At 36.6% G+C, this 18,009-nt stretch overlaps 1 protein-coding gene across 1 annotated transcript; it reads right to left on the reverse strand.

Annotated features, from left to right (window-relative positions):
- Nucleotides 1-256: 256 nt before the first annotated feature.
- On the reverse strand, nucleotides 257-16,387 carry DECR1 (2,4-dienoyl-CoA reductase 1). Its single transcript, XM_005517038.3, has 10 exons — nucleotides 16,283-16,387; nucleotides 12,868-13,070; nucleotides 11,890-11,947; nucleotides 11,653-11,739; nucleotides 9,217-9,364; nucleotides 5,990-6,089; nucleotides 4,677-4,749; nucleotides 2,584-2,730; nucleotides 2,209-2,271; nucleotides 257-2,115 (listed from the first exon to the last, which is right to left on the reverse strand). Exons 1-10 carry the CDS (start codon nucleotides 16,340-16,342, stop codon nucleotides 2,056-2,058), a joined length of 999 nt encoding a protein of 332 aa, XP_005517095.1. The 5' UTR covers nucleotides 16,343-16,387; the 3' UTR covers nucleotides 257-2,055.
- Between the last annotated feature and the right edge of the window lie 1,622 nt (nucleotides 16,388-18,009).

Genomic DNA, 18,009 nt, shown 5'->3' on the forward strand with positions numbered 1-18,009 from the left:
GTGCCCCACACAGGACCTATGTTTTGTGAGCTAAAAGGAACTTGCCAGTATTCTTGCATCAGATGACCAGCTCTGAGGGAACACAGCAAAGCACACCTGTCTTGCTGTTCACAGGCTACAGAAATGACTTAAGGTCACACGAAGTCTATGGCAATTTCAGAGATTGAGCATGGTTATGTCCAGAATCAGTCCAGTACTTTAATCACATGACACACTTAGCTATAGTAAGTCACAGAAACCCACAGATGCAAGAGACTGATAGGAACTTACTTTTATTGACAGCCTGTCACCAAAGGATAACCTACTAGACACTCCAGAGAAATACTTGATATTATCACATCACAGAAACATACATTTGAATTTTCTGAAACAGTTTTTTCAAATGTAAAATTCTTATATGCAACTGTGTCCCAGACAAGGAGACAATATAATCATATGCAAAGGATGACAAGCAAAAAACAGTATATATGGTCCTAACTTCTCAATTAAACCACTTTTTGGGGAAAAGACATGGCTGTCATGTCAGAATTTGATCTTGACAACACACCTACCAAACCCAAGTTCCCATAAATAAGCTTTACATGATGCTCAAGAACACTTGAAGGCTGCTATGATACACACAGTTGATTTGTTTTACTATCAGTGGCTATTCAATCCCACACAGGACCATCACTCACAGGAGAAAGGCACATGGAAGCCTGCACTAATACAGTCCATACTTTCAGCAGAACACATCTTAGCTTGCTTATTTACAATAAGGCAATCAAGTGACTTTAAAGTCAGATGTTGACATATGTTAAGAATGTCGTGGATTATATAGAAAAATACATGACTGCCACCAGCACCTGAAGGAAGACATCCTTAACTTGATTCTATTTCCCTGACTCTTAAATCACTGTATCAGTCTCAAAGCACATAAAACTATGTACATGCTTGCATGTGGCTTTTATTGATGTTTAACCAGGCTGGAGCTCTGGTTAAACACAAAAAAAAAAAAACAACCAAAAACAGGCACTGCTTTCAGGCTGTAAAGGCCAGACGCTGCTGATTTCTTTGAGGAATTCCAGCCATTGTCTGAAGCATGAGGGACAAAAACTACCAATTCTCTAAATCTGGATAAAAGAGGGAAAGCAATTTTTTAATCACCTGTTTATTTGGGATGGATAAACTGATTAGATTCAGATGTAATGCCATCTAAAGTTTCTTTAGTACCAGCCTGTGCATGCAAATGAAACCTAGGGAGTTCTTGTAAATCTTAACAGATGAGGTTTCAATACTTTCAGTCCTAATTTACCAATATCCCTTTAACAGTGTTAAATAAACCACTTTTTATGGAGAGCTCCCATTGTCACACATATGTAATAACAAATGATTTTCAGTTTCTCATTTTCAAGAACATTAATTTCATCATGACAAAGAGCAAGCTCCTTAGAAAGGCACTGCAGGTCTGTAAATGCCATTTTAAAGTTCAGAATAAGATAATTAACAGACTGAAAATGTCACAAAAGATAAGACCAAGATGGTTATGCATTTCAAGATTTCCAAAGTAACTACAGGAGTTACATATTTTCTCAGTGTATGTAGTCCTGCTAATAACATAAAACTGTATTTTCAAGTTTAGAACTTCTTATTGAAGTGTGAAGATTAGGACTTAATATTTTGTTTCTCTCTTCAGATTAATGATTACATTCAGTTATGATAGCACTGAAATGTTATTGGTATTACAATATTAAGAGACACTTGCATATATCTGAGAAAAAAAAAGTCCTCAGAAAGATTAAAAAAAAGGCTGATTGTAGACCACGGCATGGCTATGTAAGACAACCTAAACAACAACAAAATTTCAGTGACCAAATGTTGTTCACTATTGCAACAGAATAGATTTTAGATTGGAAAAATATACAAACTGTATTCAAAATACAACAATTTTAAAATATTTTATTGAAATTAGCATAAAAAAAGATTTTGAAAGCTATTTCTCAATTGGTTATTTTTAAATATTAATGAAAAAGTAGTGGTTCATTTCCAAGAATCTCCACCATTAAGTTATGCACTTTAGGAGCCTTTTGTTTTTCTAATCATTGCTTCCATCATATCCCACTGCTCTTTGGTAACCTAACAAAAGAAAAGAGAATTTTATTGGAATTTCATATAATAATTACACATCAAAGTGTCTGAAAGTAAAATAGCAAACAAGGAAATTAGTACCATCTTCAAGTCATTGAATTCTCCTGCCATAGAAACATATTCTCCACCATCCATTCTGATAACCTAGAGAAAGCACAGTGTATTTACTAATTGTGCAATTTCTGTAGCATTCCCTTGTTATGAACTATGAAAATAAATTTTACTGATTTGGGTGAAAAAAGCCCATACTCAAAATAATGCAGTATTATCGCTTTAAAAAGTTCTGCTTAAAGGTGCTAAGAACCATGCACTACACTTAAAAGATGGATAATAATTGTAAAGAACTTTAAAGTAAGATGTTTTGTTTCATTTCTGAAACCAGGGCTTTAAAAAAATATCAGCAATATTCACACCAACATCAGGTTAATTGTATAAACAAGATCAACCAAAACTCACTGCTCCATTAACCCAGCTTGCATAGTCACTGCATAAATAGGCAGCAAGATTTGCAATTTCTTCTACAGTTCCCAGCCGACCACAGGGAATTCTCTGAATAATCTTCTTCTCAAATGCTCCTGTTGGGTCAAGACGGCTAAAAGCACCCTGAGAATTAAAATAAACATTAAAAAAAAAGTTATAACTACATCAAAAGATTTGACTCCACATATAAAATATGGAAGTTAGTATTTGTAATTAAGCTGTCTACACCCTCATTGTCAGTAGCACAAAAAAGGAGGAAGCAGAAAAGAAAAAGTAATGTATCATTGTTGCACTGATACACATCTACTGATGATAAGTTGGAATTTAAAACATTTGGGATAGTCACCCACCATCTAGCAGTGAAAAACAAAAGGCTTTAATCATCTTTTCTTCCTCAAACACCCTTGATAAACATTTAAGTAAATAACCAAGACTCAAAATATGGACAGAGGAGAGGAACAAGGCAAGAGGAACAGGAAAGTGACTAAAAATAAATTATACATGACAGAGTAAATAAAATGGAAAATAAAAAGAACATCAAGTTCAGTTAAATTTTAACAACTGCTAAAGCTAAAGGAAGTCACCAGAAGCTTTAGTACTTGAATAGCTTAAAATGGCATGGGAAATAAAAGGGTTTTTTTCTTCCCTGCTCCTCCACAAGGAAATAGCCTCCTCACACAAAATCAGAAATGTATCAGAAACATTTATGTTAAATTACTGGAGCTATGATTTAACGCACATTGTAATTCACGTGATCATGGCTGTAAGCAGGACATTTAAGTCTTCTATTGCCATATTTTTAACTGCCAGTTTATAAGCCTAACACAGTGTTGTGCTTGTATACATTGTTCTTTTCCCATCATGACTTAAAACAGTATGTTTTAAAGCATGGATATTACTCCTAAGGCAGAAAACCTTGATTTTGCAATATGCTATCTGCCTTTTTATGCTTACAGGGAAATTTCAAGTTGGAACCATACAGCAAATGTAGCATTTTATTAAGAACAAACATTATCTCAAGCAGATTATACACTATTAGTTCAAAAAAGGAACATTATATGGAGGTAGCACTGTAGACATTTAAATCCCTTAAATTGCCAAATATTTTTCTTCTACTCTTACTTAAAAATACACAAGATACAAGGTCTGGAGAACTTTTGGTCTAATCCTCTAATGGTATTTCAACATTCTTATAATCCTGCTAATTCTGCCACTTATTTTTCTTTCTAGTGAAAAGAGTCAAAACTAAGTTTTCCAGTGCAGCATCTAAAACTAACAAGAGGGAAAAAGGAAAGAATAGTAAATAAACCAACAAAAAAGTAAAAAAGAACCAGCTCTGCACCCCTATTCCCAAAACAACAGCAAAACCAACTGTGAAATATTTTACAGGAAGAAGTAATACCATTATTAGTTGTTAGTGCTCATAATCATAATAATTTGATTCAATGGGAAATGGATCCTCCTTTCTCTTCTTGCAGGACTGCTTTCTTTATTCTTCCCATTCCAGCTGCTTTGGATTACTTCCTTCAAACCCTCCAGTTCTCCTTCTCACTCACTTCAAAGCTTCTCATTTCCTTGCCAACTTAGTTTTTCTAATTTTGAGATTTTCAACAAAACTAGTGAGATTCTGTTCTCATATACCTAAAAGAGATTCTAAAATTTTGGAACTGATCACGTTTTGTTTAAAAATTAGGGATTCAGGCAGAAACAGGAAATTTATTCCAACAAGTGTGAGAATTCACTCCACTCGACCAACTAACTACGCAGAAATAAGAATCAGCATTAAGTACTTTGATATAACAATTCTTTGAAACACTAAAAAAAAAGTTCTGTTTATATCAAGTGTAGTAGAGGGGAAAGTGGAAGTTCTCAAAAGTTCTCCTGAACTTTCTCAGTCCAAGAAATCCTATTTTACAAAAAGACAAAGAGGGAAGTGTATTCAGTATTCCAGCACAGTCTTGACGATAAAGGAAATCATATTAGACATTACAGCTACAGAAAGGTTAGACTGTTGTTAAGTCTGTACTACAAAGCATATTCAAGGCTGTGTTTCACTTCATGCCATGTACCTTTGTTTTTATTGGACCTGGTTGAATCACATTGAATCTCATGCCATATCTACCCCATTCAGCCGCAAGAGACCTAAAAATTCATTAACAGAATGCATCAATATTTTAAACACAATATTGTAATCCTATTCAGAAAAAAATAAATAAAAATTTAATCAAATGTGCAAATACTAGAACATTCCTAAAACAGACAATTTCTACTTAAAGGGGTTTTTGTGCTTAAGAAAATTTCAGAGAAGCAGAAAAAATCTCATTCACCAACAAAAGACTATTGATTGAATAGAGGAATCACAGGTAAAGCAGCCTGAAGGAGCGGTTCTTTCTCCCCTGCAAATCAAGGATGGTGTTGGCACCTGAATTCCTTAACAACTGTTAGGCCATCATCTTTCTGTGGCAATTTAGACCATCCCACAAGTATACATTTCTCACATTTGCAACATAGCTCTCATATTATATGTTTTGAAATAACACAAAACAGAGGATATCTTCTAAAACAGGACCACTAGAATGGTTTTGCTTTATGACATTTTCTCTGCATGATGAGTACTTTGGATCTACTATGGTGAATGAATTAGCTGAGTCATAAAGTCTCTGAAAAGTACACATTTCCGCTACAGCTCTGTAGAACACAAATCAAGACCATTACTCAGTCCCTCATTTTTTCCAGATAAAGAATTCTAGTTACTAAAAGACTGCCAATCTATTCAATTCTTTCTGCTGAAGCATAGAGGAAGATCTATGTGCTATGAAGGACCAGCCTGAAATTAAAAATTAGATAAATCCTTCTGTTCACTGAGCACCATGGATACATCAACATGATACTGTTGTGATCTAAGCAAAACTGCAGACCTTAATTTTAAATATGACAGGAAACAAATTTGTTGATGAATCTGAACAGAGCTGAAGCCACAGTATGCTGCACCCAAATAACAGGCATGCATTTTCCTCAGACAAAAGAATGTGGAAGGTGCTACAGTTCCCCTAATAGTTATCTTCAGGTGCTGGTTCACCTATGAGAATGCAAGAGAACCTGATTATCAAAACTCCCTGAAACAAACTCTGGAACTTGCAATTGCCAAAATAAGTACTTGTCCTTATCTTGGTTTTGTGAAAAAAACAGTAGCAGTTAATACTTCCCTCTGTCAGAAGCTGTCAGCATACTTCAGCACTCTTGCTAGGATACTGGAGCCTGGATTGAACTCTTGTGGTACAGTGAAATAGGGGGACTACACTAACAAGCTCCATTTTTATACACCAATTACCCCATCCTAAGGATGTGGAAACCAAAGCACCCATTTTGCTGTATTACTCACTTGCTCATTGCTTCTACACCAGCTTTGGCAGAGGCACTCGGCAACACAAATCCTGAACCACTCTCTGCATAAATTGTTGTAATAGCCAGGAATGCTGCTCCTAGAAAGGTGCACAAACATTTAAAGAACAACCCACACCACACAAACCAAACTACCCTGAAGATCAAACTCTCAAGCCCAGGTAAAAGCAAGCTAAATGGTACAGAAGTTTTCAAGTCAAGTGTTAGGTATACCTTTTCACTGCGCAGTGAAAAGGAATTTTAAAAATACAGTATTTGAAACTTTCTTTTCAAGCCTTTTTATTTCAGTTCCCTCTTTTGCATGAGCGTTAAGAGTTGTTCCAGGTAAGTGCCATTGATAAGGGTCTGAAGGTCTAAGCCCTCAGAGTCCTACTGATAATGAACTTAATGTATAAATTATTCTTACTGGAGTGAAGGCCTAAGACCTTAGTGTTTTTTCAGAAGCTGCCCTAGTCTAGTTATCACTAACCAGACATTTTGCCCTGAATTCATCAATTACTCAGTGGGGAAAAAACCCAAGAAAACACAAAAAAAAACCAAGGAAAAAAATCAGCATCAACAGTTAGATTTGGTATAATCTCAAATTAACAGTTGAGGGCTTGAGTTAAAGTTTTCAGAAAAATGAAGGTTTGTAAGAATTTTTCAGAAGCTTTTTCTGAAGCAGAGACAATTACAGAGTGAACCTGCCTAACTCTTCCCATTGCTATCACAACAAACTCCATTATAAAAGAACCACTTTCTTTTATATGCTATATTTTGTAACAGATTTAGCAAAAAACATTCTGGAATATAATGGAAACTGCAACTGCTTATTTAATCTTTCTTTTATAGAATCCTGCAAATTATGTCTGATCAATGACAGGCATGAGCTTACTGTAGCTGGTAAATGAAGGACGAGGGATGACAGTTCACTGCCTTCGTCACAGTAACTAAAATAACTGTTCTACTTACTATATTTTAAAAATAATTTCATTACAACAGCTGCCCAGGGAATATTTCTAAAACAATATACACTACTGATAGATTGCATGTAAGTAGAGACTCAGGTAAAAAATTACAGTATTATTACACAAGAGAAACTAAGGAGAACCATAAACAAGCACTAATTAAAATGCCAACAGATAGCCAGAAACCATGGGCCCTGTTTTTAAAAAGGAGTCTTCACTGAGTGACTTTGAAAGGACAAACCTACACAGGCAAAAAATCATAGAACAACTCTGAAGTAATGTAGAGATCATTGTTTATTACACAGTTTGTAGAATTAAACCACTGATTTTTTTTTTAATTGAGGTTAAATAGAGACAGGTTAGGTCAACCTAACACAGAAACTGATAAATTTACAGCTCTGATATATAAAGAACACTTCAGCTCATACACAACTTTTAGTTCTAAAGCCTATATTCATAAAATGGACAATAACTGATCAATTAACTCCTCTCATTTTGTAAAAATAAGTAACACGCTAACAGATTACAGTTTCCTTTTAAATACCCGCACAAACTTGCAGTCTAAAAGCAGAGAACTTTTATTATTTACTACATTAGACTTAATGTAGGTCACACTGCCAACCTTGAGGACATCCCAGTCTTCTAGAAACTGTCAGATTTGTAGTATCCTCACAGACTGACCTAAAGTATTTGCACTAGGTAGCATTGCTTTAGAAACTAAGGTCTCTGCTCAAACTAAAAAAAAAAAAACAAGCAAGTAAAAAGAAAATGAAGGTAGATGACAAACAGGAACACATGACTTACTGGTCATGCAAAAACATGTCTTAAAGAAAGCCTTAAACAAAAAGTTTTAATTTACAGAAGGACTCCCCTAGAAAGAAGACATGCAAATAATAGCAAAAGAAATTCACTTTTCGGAAGCTTAGAAGTGAAAGAAAGAGAGACAACATGAAGGTGAATGACATCCGAATTTTACCAAATTTGAGGATGGAAGTAAGGAAAGAAGATTTTCATTCAACAGCAGCAAAAACAAAAGCATGTTTGAATTCATATTTCACATTACTATGTGGGCACACAACATGCACCTGGAAGACCATAAAGCAACCTATTCCAACGGTCTGACATAAGGATACAGCAAGTCATAGCTGGGGATGGGCTTCTCATGTGGGAATATCAGCACTAGAATGGTGGAAGCTAATCTTTCATGTGCTGCTAAAATATAGAGGGGGATATCCTTGTATACTAACAAAAACTGTTACAGACCCTCAAACAACATTATTTTCATACTGTTACAAATAAATAGTATAAACTCATGTAGTACTTTTTGGAGAGGAATTTGAAGAAATTCAGCTAATTCAGAGGTTAAATAAATACAGTGTAAATACAAAAGTAGCATTTCAACACAGTAGATCTACCTAGAAAACAGGATTCAGAAGTGAGGGCACATGGAAAACCATAATTATACCTCACTGCTTTTAAATTAATTTGACATTATTCTGATCTTATAAAATAAACTCATTGTTTTTTAATTTGTAACTGGAATGCAAAATAAAAGCAGTTCGTTGTAAATAATCTATGATATAACATAGAAGAGCACACATCACCTTTCCTATTAAGACAATAATCTGGTTAAATAAATCTTTGGCTAAAAAAGAACTGTAATATTTTTAAGGTGAAGCTGTGATATTGAATTAAGCTCCTAGGTAGTCCAGAATTAAGAATTAAACCTGGGAAAATAAAATCTAATACAGATTTACGTTTCAAAATTCTTTTTCAAATTATCTTAAAGGTAATATTCTCTAGTACTATTAGTCAAAGAGTACAGCTGTAAATTTTATTTTACTGTATGAGGAAAATTCAAAGGGATATCCTGACTTCTTGTTCATTTAACGAAATAGCCCATGCTCAGTTCAATGAAATTAACATACAGAAAATTCAGAAGAAATAACAGGTTTTTTTTTTTTTCAACACAAAGCTTTGTTTTTTTAATTTAAAAAATGTTTTACAACTAGAACTCTGCAATTAGATTTTTATGTTCGGCCTTAGTTGGCCTCTGGGTCCAATGGTAAGACCTGATTCTACAATGAAGCAATTGTTCGCCAGATCTACTGTGTGATACTTAAGAATAGCTTTCACTGAAGAAGTTCCTTTCTAGAACAATGTCAAAAATTGCATTTCTCTTCTCACATGAACTCTCAAAACTGTCTATAATAATAGTAAGGCAAGGAAAGCAAGTAATATGTCACAATGCTTAAGATACCTTTCTGTACTTTAATAAGCTCCTTTCCAATTTCCAGAGTTACAAAAGCAGTACCATTAAGTACAATATCAGTTATTGTTTTCCAGGCATTAGCAGAAAGTCGTTCAGAAGGGGAAATAAAGTTTCCAGCTGCGTTGTTTATCACAACCTGAAACACATGAAGGAAAAGAGTTAAATAAAAATAACTCTCACTGAGACAAAAGTAAAGAAATTACAAGGAGCTTTTTAGCCTTTCCAGGGACAAAAGGAAAAATATCCGAATCGAATATCAAGGTACAGGAGGCAGGGAAAGAAGGAGAATAACCCATAAGAAATTTTAACATCTGCAGCATAGATAAAAGTATCAGTAACTGAAAATGAGCTGCATTTCCAAACTCCTGTACCCAGGAACTGTAAAATGTAGAGACTAACTTATGTCACTATTTTCCATAGTGTCTCAAGTACATCCTAACAGAAAAGTTTGCCTCCCACCAAATTCCACCATCCTGTCTATTTAATATAATAGATGCATGGGAATAGAAGCAAAAGGCAGCAACCTGATAACTAAAGTCTGGATGAAGTGACTGTTGCATAACAGGAATTCAAATCATCCTGATAAGAATATTATGATACAGTGTACTTCAAACAACTGCTACAAAACTTTTGTTGAATAGATGTACATCCATCACTTCCTATGAACAGTCATCAGGTAGAGGATACTTTCACTTCAGGGGACTAAGCATCACATTAGCAGTATTTAAACCAAAAATTATGTAGCCAGATCTAGCATATTTAATAACGTAATATGCTGAAGCAATAAAACAATGTACTGCTAATGGAATGGCACTTTGATTCATAGAGGTTTGCACGTAAGACAAACTCTTTGACCTGAAGAACTTCTGGGCTAAATTCTAATGCAGATACTAAAATTTTCAATAATGAAACAGAGATATTACATGAATGTAAAACTAGTAATATACAAAAGCCATAAATCACACGTATGGACAGCAAATTAAATTTAAAGGCCTCCCTGAAATTTGAAGGAAAAAAAATCCAAACACCTTGAGATACTGAGGAGGTTACTTGAATCACTAAATAAATTCAGGAAAGACACAATAAAATTATTGGAATAAGAATTGTACAATTGATCTTTTAGGTATGTAGGTCTGCCAAAATAAGCCATGATAAAAGAATGACTGCTTTCTAATTAGGAGTAACACTCTTGGGAATGGAATGAAAACAACAAAGCTGGAAGGACTTTCAAGTTACTGCCATTAACTTTGGTGAGTGAGTGAGTGAGTGAGGTACCCAGGATTCATAAAACAACATCTCATGTTGCAACTAAGAGAAAAACTAGACAAAAAGAACTGAATATTCAAATTACTCCGTGGTCTATCTTAAACATACAAAATATATGGAATTAAAGAGAAGGTAAATGTTTATAAAGAACAAGTCATGGGAAACATTTATTCAGAAAATTATTGGTGCTCTAAAAATGCACTATACAGCAAGAAGTCTCCTGCCTCTCCGCACGCACGTAAAACCAATCATGATTTTGACTTCGGCCAAAAACTGTGTTAACTAATAGTCAAAATAATATCCAATGAATCTTGTCTACAATTCAGGACAGTGAGTTGCTTTGTTTCTACCACTGTTATAGCATACATTTAAAATTCAGCAGGTTCTCTACCACATCTATAGGAAGCTCCTTGTGAGTGTAAATTGTCTACAACACACATACAACAGTTTTAAATTTACAGTAAACAGTTTTAGATATGACTGTCCCTTCCAATGATGCTACATCATCACACTTTCTACCAGCTAGGAGAATCCAAGTTGTTATGTCACAATCAAATCAGAATTTGGTGATTATCATCCTGCAGACTCAACCAGATTACCCTCCTCACAATCTGATGTAAAGAGCTCTGTTGCTTTGTGCCAAACTATTAAAAAACAGATGCTTGGCTTGATTGAAGACTTTTTTCCTTCATTTTATGAGAATTTAATCTTCAAATCTAAACCTTCTTTGTGTACATTAGTAAGCTAAGCAAGGACCAAAGAAGACATTTATGGTTACTTCCACTCCTAATTTTTGACGCATTGTATTCAGTAAACACAGGTAAATCACCTTTTCAGAAGGATTTAAAGGCAATATTCTATTTCCTTAATTCAAAGAATCTCTCCAGAGTTGTCACATTATATGAAACAAGATGTTAGTCCTCAGAGTAAGGGTAAAAATGTTTTGTCTACTTGGCCACTAAATATTTTAAGAACCTCAGGAACAGAGTAACTGGCCTAACTATGAATGTTAGCAGTATCTTGAAGTATTGCTGCTGTTCTGTCTAGTGTCTTTTTAGAGTCCATTAACTTTCTATTTTAGTAACCTTCTTCATACCTACTATGCAAAGTATTTTCAGTAACGAAGAATGAATTCTCTCCTTTCCCTGAAAGACTTACATCAGGATGTCCTGCCACTTGGATTGTTTCAGCAACAGCATTCTTAACCGAAGGTGGATCTCTCACATCACACTGGACGGCATGAACCTAAAGAATAATAGAAAGGCAGCTGTAAGACCTTAAAATATAACATTCATAAATTAAACAAGTCCACAGAAGCATACAAATGCAGGAAAAAAAATCCAATAAAATCTAGAGTATAATATATAACATATTCATAATCCTGCAAAAATTTACCTTATTCCCTGTTTTAGAAGAAATTTCATCTGCTGTTCCTTTCAAAACATCCAGCTTCCTAGAAATAAGTATTAACATCCCTTTGTCAGTTAAATGAAATTACAATTCAAATTACTAAAATCTTTTTTTCTGAGCAAATATGAACTACAACTTAAAATATGTGTGCACATGCATGTTGCAGATTTTCATTAATTAAAACTATGATTAAAACTATGCTTAACAACTAACTTTTTGAAAGAAAACTTTAAGTCAGTTATGGTTAGTGACACTTTAAAGCAACTCAGAAGTGACAATGGTGAGAGACTCTAAAGCTAAACAACATGTGATAAGCTAGAAAAAAAAGCACATGATAATAACAAACTTAGTTTTAGCTACTACTCTACTAGTATTAATAAGAGTCTTACATATTCACATTTAAAACTAAAAAAATTACTGTTAGGATGAATGTCACAACACTTCTGTTTATTTTGATTTAAAATGAGATTGTTTTCCTAGACTTCATTGAAGTGCTTCTGGACTCTACTGCAGTACTTAAGAGCTGTAGAAAATCATCATTAAAGGAAAATCAGGGCTCTTGTTGAAAGTCAGATGAGGAATGAATCTAATTCTTTACTGTAATTTAAATCTGTATCAAGAACACCAGTAATAACAATTATTACTGTTCAGCATTGCCCACTGCAAATTTTTCTTGTCTTTAAGGTTTTAGTTGAATTTATGCTTAATATTTGAGGTTGTTTCTTTTGCTGCCACATTTTATGAAAATGTGCTTAGCTTATTTCTCCCTACTGACTTTTATACTATTAAACATTTGCAGATAAATCTGCAAGTTTCTAGAATCCACAATATGACATTGTAATTTAAAAGCGTATAGCAAAAGAATAAATAAAATATTTTTTCTGGTTTTCTGGTAAAGAAGAAAACATCTATTCAGCAGTCAGTACTAAATTAAAGTTCTAAAACATCTTCATTAATATTTACCGGCTTGCTATAACACACTTGGCACCTAAACTGGACAAAACTGTTGTCATCCCTTTTCCAAGCCCAGTACCTCCACCAGTTATAAAGGCCACTTTCCCTTGGAAACTGTTTGGTGGCAACATCACTTTTTGAAGAGGTGAGAAGAATGCAGCTTGTGGTGCACTGCTGTCTTGATGCAGTACATTTGGCCCACGGCTGAAAAACTGAAAGAAAAAAAAAAAAATAGAAAAGTTAGTTTTTTTCTCCTTTCTGGATGCAGGACTGTTATGCAAGATCAGCCTTTCCTATGGCAGTGGAGGTAACAGTCATAACTCCCTCATTATAAGTAAATATATATGAATATAAGAATTACTAAATTGCATTACAGCAACATACATGGGCCTTTACTTAAATGCTAGGAAAGCACTTGAGCTATTTTTATATATCCTTTATATATTTTTATATATTCTACTGCAACTAGAGAACTATTGAAAAAATACTTTAGTCATGCTTCTTCCTACTTCATGCATTTTTTGTATCTCACACTTTTCAGATTGATAGATGCACTGTAATTTATGCAGAAACAAATTTATGTGATTTTAGGTTACATATGTATGTATTTAAAATTTTAAAATCTTCAGTAATAGATTCCTGATTTTGATCTTTTACTACTGCATCCAACCAAACCTTCTTCTTTACTGCAGAACAGGACAAAATCAAACTTCACAAGACCTGCCCTAATGGCCACTGGAGCTGCTAAGGAAACTAATGCCATCTCTCAGACAAAACTGGGCAGGGTTAGGTTTTCAGCATCACACTATGTCCCACCAGAAATACTATCTACAGTAAATTAGCCTTGGAAGGATTGGTCCCTGCAAAAAGACACATGGTTGGAACAGGTTTAAAAACAGACATGAAAAAAGAAGAAAATTCAGTATTACATCTACAAAATAATGCCAGTAAGAAAATACCGCACTAATGTAATGAGAAGTTTGTGATGTTACCAAGAAAGTTGCAGCAAAATAGCTAACAAGATATTTCTAGCGTCATAATATGCTAAACTAACTCGAGCCCTAATCTAAGTATTGAATTAAATGCTTTAGGACAGCAGCATTACAGTAATAATTCAGAAATACCCTTATTATTTAAAATACAAAAGTTACCTTAATCTGAAGCTGCAAATGCTTCCAAGTATGACAAAACTAGATTTACTTTACTTTTGATGTGCAAAACAATTAGAAGAATGTAAGTTGTACTTATTTTCTTTGGTTTTACCTTGTAGTTGAACCTTTAATGTGTTTGTTTTAATATAAAAAAAACACAGTACAATTTTGTGAAAGAAGACTACATGGTTACTCTTATATGATCCTGTTAATAAAACCATGCAATTTTTCAATAGACTGACAAGAAAAAGAAGAAAGGTAATTTTAAAATAGTAAAAATATTACAACTTATTGTTCTGTTTACAAATTCACATTTTGAATACTAAAATTAAGAGAATATATTTAGTGGTAGATTATTACTTTGTACTTCACACAGTAGAATACAGGAATGTGGGAATTCTAATCCCAGTTAGAATCCATTGGGGGTTTCACAGAGCTTGATGTTGGCCTGCAAAAGTGAGCACGTGAATCTTTTTGTGTGGTAATACATATGCACAAGTAATTCGTGAAAATAGAACAATCATGGAATTACACAGACAATTTAATGCAACTGAAAGCATGGTGCTAATAACACCAGGGTCATGAGCTCAATCCCTGTATGGGACATTCACTTAGGTGCTGGACTTGATCCTTGTGGGTCCCTTCCTGCATTCTGTGAAAAACTAAAATTGAGTTGAAGAGTTGAAGAGTTGGAGCCACCGCACAGGACAAAATTCAGAAAGCAAAGCTTGAACTAAAGCTAGAACTATCACATTTGTAAAACGCTACTGTTTAAAATTCTCCCAGCGAAAATAAAATTTCACAGAGTACCAGAGTACTATTAAGCCTCCAGGAGAGGGAAACGTGAAGGTTCTCTTTTGGGACTTGCTTAGTAGTCCCCTACTCATCTCTCTTCAGGAAAAAAGTTCCCTCTGGAGAATTTCAGCTCACAGCAGAGACTGCAAATCTCTGATTTGATGGTATTTGGACTCCCCCTTCCTTCAGGATATGGAGATAAACCCTATGAACACTGAGACTCTCTGATTAGGTGCTCTGTTAGTGACAGACACAGCCCAGTCTTGCTCTCCACAAAAGAAACACTGCAAGCAGCTTTCCTTCTGCTAGAGGGGGGAAGATTAAGACATGCCACAGAACAGGAGAGCAGAAGGCTGCACCAAGACTAATAAAGTATGGTAATGATAACCTGACAGTAAAGTTGGTATAATTGAGCAATCTTTTAGTCAGGTTGCTATCATCTCCATACTGGCTTGCACAAAAGTCTTCTATGACAGCATCCATGCAATTTAATCATTCCACTACTTAAGCATGAGGTTTTAAATTAAATCTCAGGTGTAAACAGAGATATAAATAAGCCAGTAAACAGCTTAAAAAAAAAAACAAACGCCAGACAACATACACACAAATCACTGACGTACCAAAAAACAACCCTCACCCAGGGGCTGGAAGTAAACTGTGAAATTACTGCAGAAAGCCATCTCAGAAACACATGAGTAGTCACTGGCAAAAAGCACCGTACTCACGGAGAACTCACTAGAAATGGCCTCCAGCATCATCCACACAAAAGAATCATGGAATGGTTTGGATTGGAAAATACCTTAAAGACCATCTTGTTCCAACCCCTCTGCCATGGGCAGAGACACCTTCAACTGTAACAGGTTGCCCAGAGATCCATCCAAAGTGGTCCTGAACACCTCCACAGATGGGGCACCCACAGCTTTTTCTGGGCAAAATGTCCGTACCTAAGGCACCCTCTTTGAACCTGAATCCATTGCCCCTTGTCCTGTCACTAAATGCCATTGCAAAAACTTCCCCTCCAGAGTTCTCGTAGGCTCCCTTTAGGTACTAGAAGGCTTCCATAAGGTCAATTCGGTCACAAGTCAAGCCGGGCCGCTGCTTGGACAGCAGCATTCCAGCCTTTTACCTAAATGGCCGTGCACAGCTGTGCTATCGGGGCCAAAGGGCGACAGCACTCAACTGGGAGACACGGCAGCGCCGGGCGGTGGGGCACGAGGCCGCATGCCGGGGAGCTCAGCCCGCACCCCTGCGGGGGCTCGGCGGCGGACAGGGCTGGAAGCTGGGGCGAACCGAGGGGTGCCCCCTTCCCGGCTGTTTCCTCAGCGCCGGCAGCCGGAACCGCAGAGCCCCGCCGTGCCCTCCCTCTGACGGGACAACGGCGCCCGGGCAGAGCCGGGGTGGCGGGGCAGGAGGTGGCGGAACAGCTCCGCGGCTCCGTCCGTCTGCCCTCACCCCGGGCAGCACAGGGAGCGCCTTACCCGGCCGGCACCCGACAGCCAGGGGCCGCGCACCCCACACCGCCACAGCCGCGCCGCCATCTTCCGCCGCCGCGAACTGCGCCTGCTCCGCGGGGGAGGAGCAGCGGCGGCGGGCAGCGGGGAAGCGGCGAGACTGCCCCTGCCCCAGGTGCTGCAAAACACAGAATAGGGAAGGACGTTCTTTGATGTTTGATCGTTGTATGCTTTCAAGCCTAATCAAGAAGAAAGGAGCAAACAAGGTCTAAGCGATGTCCAGGTCGGTGAAATTGTCTTGTTAAGGCTTAGGGCTTGACATGTTTCCATGATCTGACCTAGAGGGTGATTAACAAAACTTGTGAAGAAGGATGTATCATTGACAGTGGACACAAAGAATGCAGTTTTATGGGATACAAGGGCATTTGGCAGAATCCCCAAGGTAAGGAAAAAAGAAAACAAAGCAACTCAGCAACTTTGCTCAAGTCAGCTCTGACTGGGTCAAAGGTATTTCTGATGGGGGAGATTGCCCACTGACCCAAAAGAAGAGAAATACTGAGCATATGGACTAAACAGCTTGAAAAGCAAGAGGATCATTAACCAACAGAAGATAGAATACTAATTAATAAGAGAACTAGGTAACTAGTAGCCAATTAATATGAATGCCTTTGTTTGCTAAAATGTTTAAATAGTGAAAAGTTTTGGTAGTCCTTGTTACCAGCGTTGCGGATTTGTCACCCAGCACCCCTTTCTGCATTTTAAATCAAATGTGGATTGGCCTCTTGCACACCAGGTGAAATAATCTATTTTGGAACAATACAGGGGCATCTTCTCAGCCACTACCACCCTGATGCCTCCAGTTCCAGCTGTGAGAGCTGGAGAATGCTTGGTTCAGTCTATCCACTTCGCTGGGTTGGAATTTTAGTATTGCAAGTGATTTTCTAAATGCTATTTAAAGGATGCTAAATAACTAGCTTGTTTGTTGGGGGTTTTGGTGTTTTTGTTTGTTTGCTTTCCTTGGGGTATCTAAACCCAAGAATTGCTGTGCCCTTTACCCATCGTATGGTGGCCTGTTGTTGGCATGTGTTTTGAGGAAAGAGGAGTTGTTTTGTTAAAGAAATATGAGAAAGGAGGTGGCTGCGAATATTAGCTGTCTGCTAGCTAGAAATTCAAATGGAGTGGGTAACACAGGGCCTGATTTGAGGTGAAATTGTGCATTCAAAGATCACTCCTGGGCAGCAGAAAGAGGCTCTGTTCTCTGCACACATCAACACTGGCTGACTGCTGTGAAACAAGGTTTACCAGAAAGATCAAGAGTTCTCATTTCCAATTCAGTGCTGTTAATAGAGTTCAGAAACAGCTAAGCAGTCTGTGAACATCGTTCAGCTACAGGAGATTATGTTGCAATAACAAGACACTTGATTTATCTGTGTTGAACACAGAGACTGGCTGATGGAAAAAGTAAGGACTGACTGATACCCACCCATTTCTACAGCCCTGGTAATCAGACAAAGAAACCTGCAGAATTGTATCTACTCATAAGGAAGGGTAAGGGGTTGGGGGAGTAGCATAGTAGCTGTAAGAACCTACAGATTTAATGAAGCTTCAGGTTTTGAGGGGAGGACACCTCACTTGATGATCTATGCAGTTACAAAACTTGGCATGAAAGACAACAAATCTATCAGTGGATCTGTACTCTCAGCTTTTGAATTAAGAATTCCATGTGAACTGATTACACACCTCTGTGGGAGTTC

Source organism: Pseudopodoces humilis, chromosome 1, assembly GCF_049639895.1.
Source record: "Pseudopodoces humilis isolate 2021_Gansu_Grassland_sample_001 chromosome 1, ASM4963989v1, whole genome shotgun sequence".
NCBI classification, from domain to species: Eukaryota; Metazoa; Chordata; class Aves; order Passeriformes; family Paridae; genus Pseudopodoces; species Pseudopodoces humilis.

Coding starts and splice junctions, on each gene's coding strand:
- DECR1 (XM_005517038.3), bottom strand. CDS start 16,342: ATGGCGGCGCGGCTGTGGCGGTGTGGGGTGCGCGGCCCCTGGCTGTCG. Junction 2,731..4,676: donor CAGGTCCAATAAAAACAAAG/GTACATGGCATG, acceptor TTTAATTCTCAG/GGTGCTTTTAGCCGTCTTGA. Junction 2,116..2,208: donor AATTCAATGACTTGAAGATG/GTACTAATTTCC, acceptor TTCTTTTGTTAG/GTTACCAAAGAGCAGTGGGA.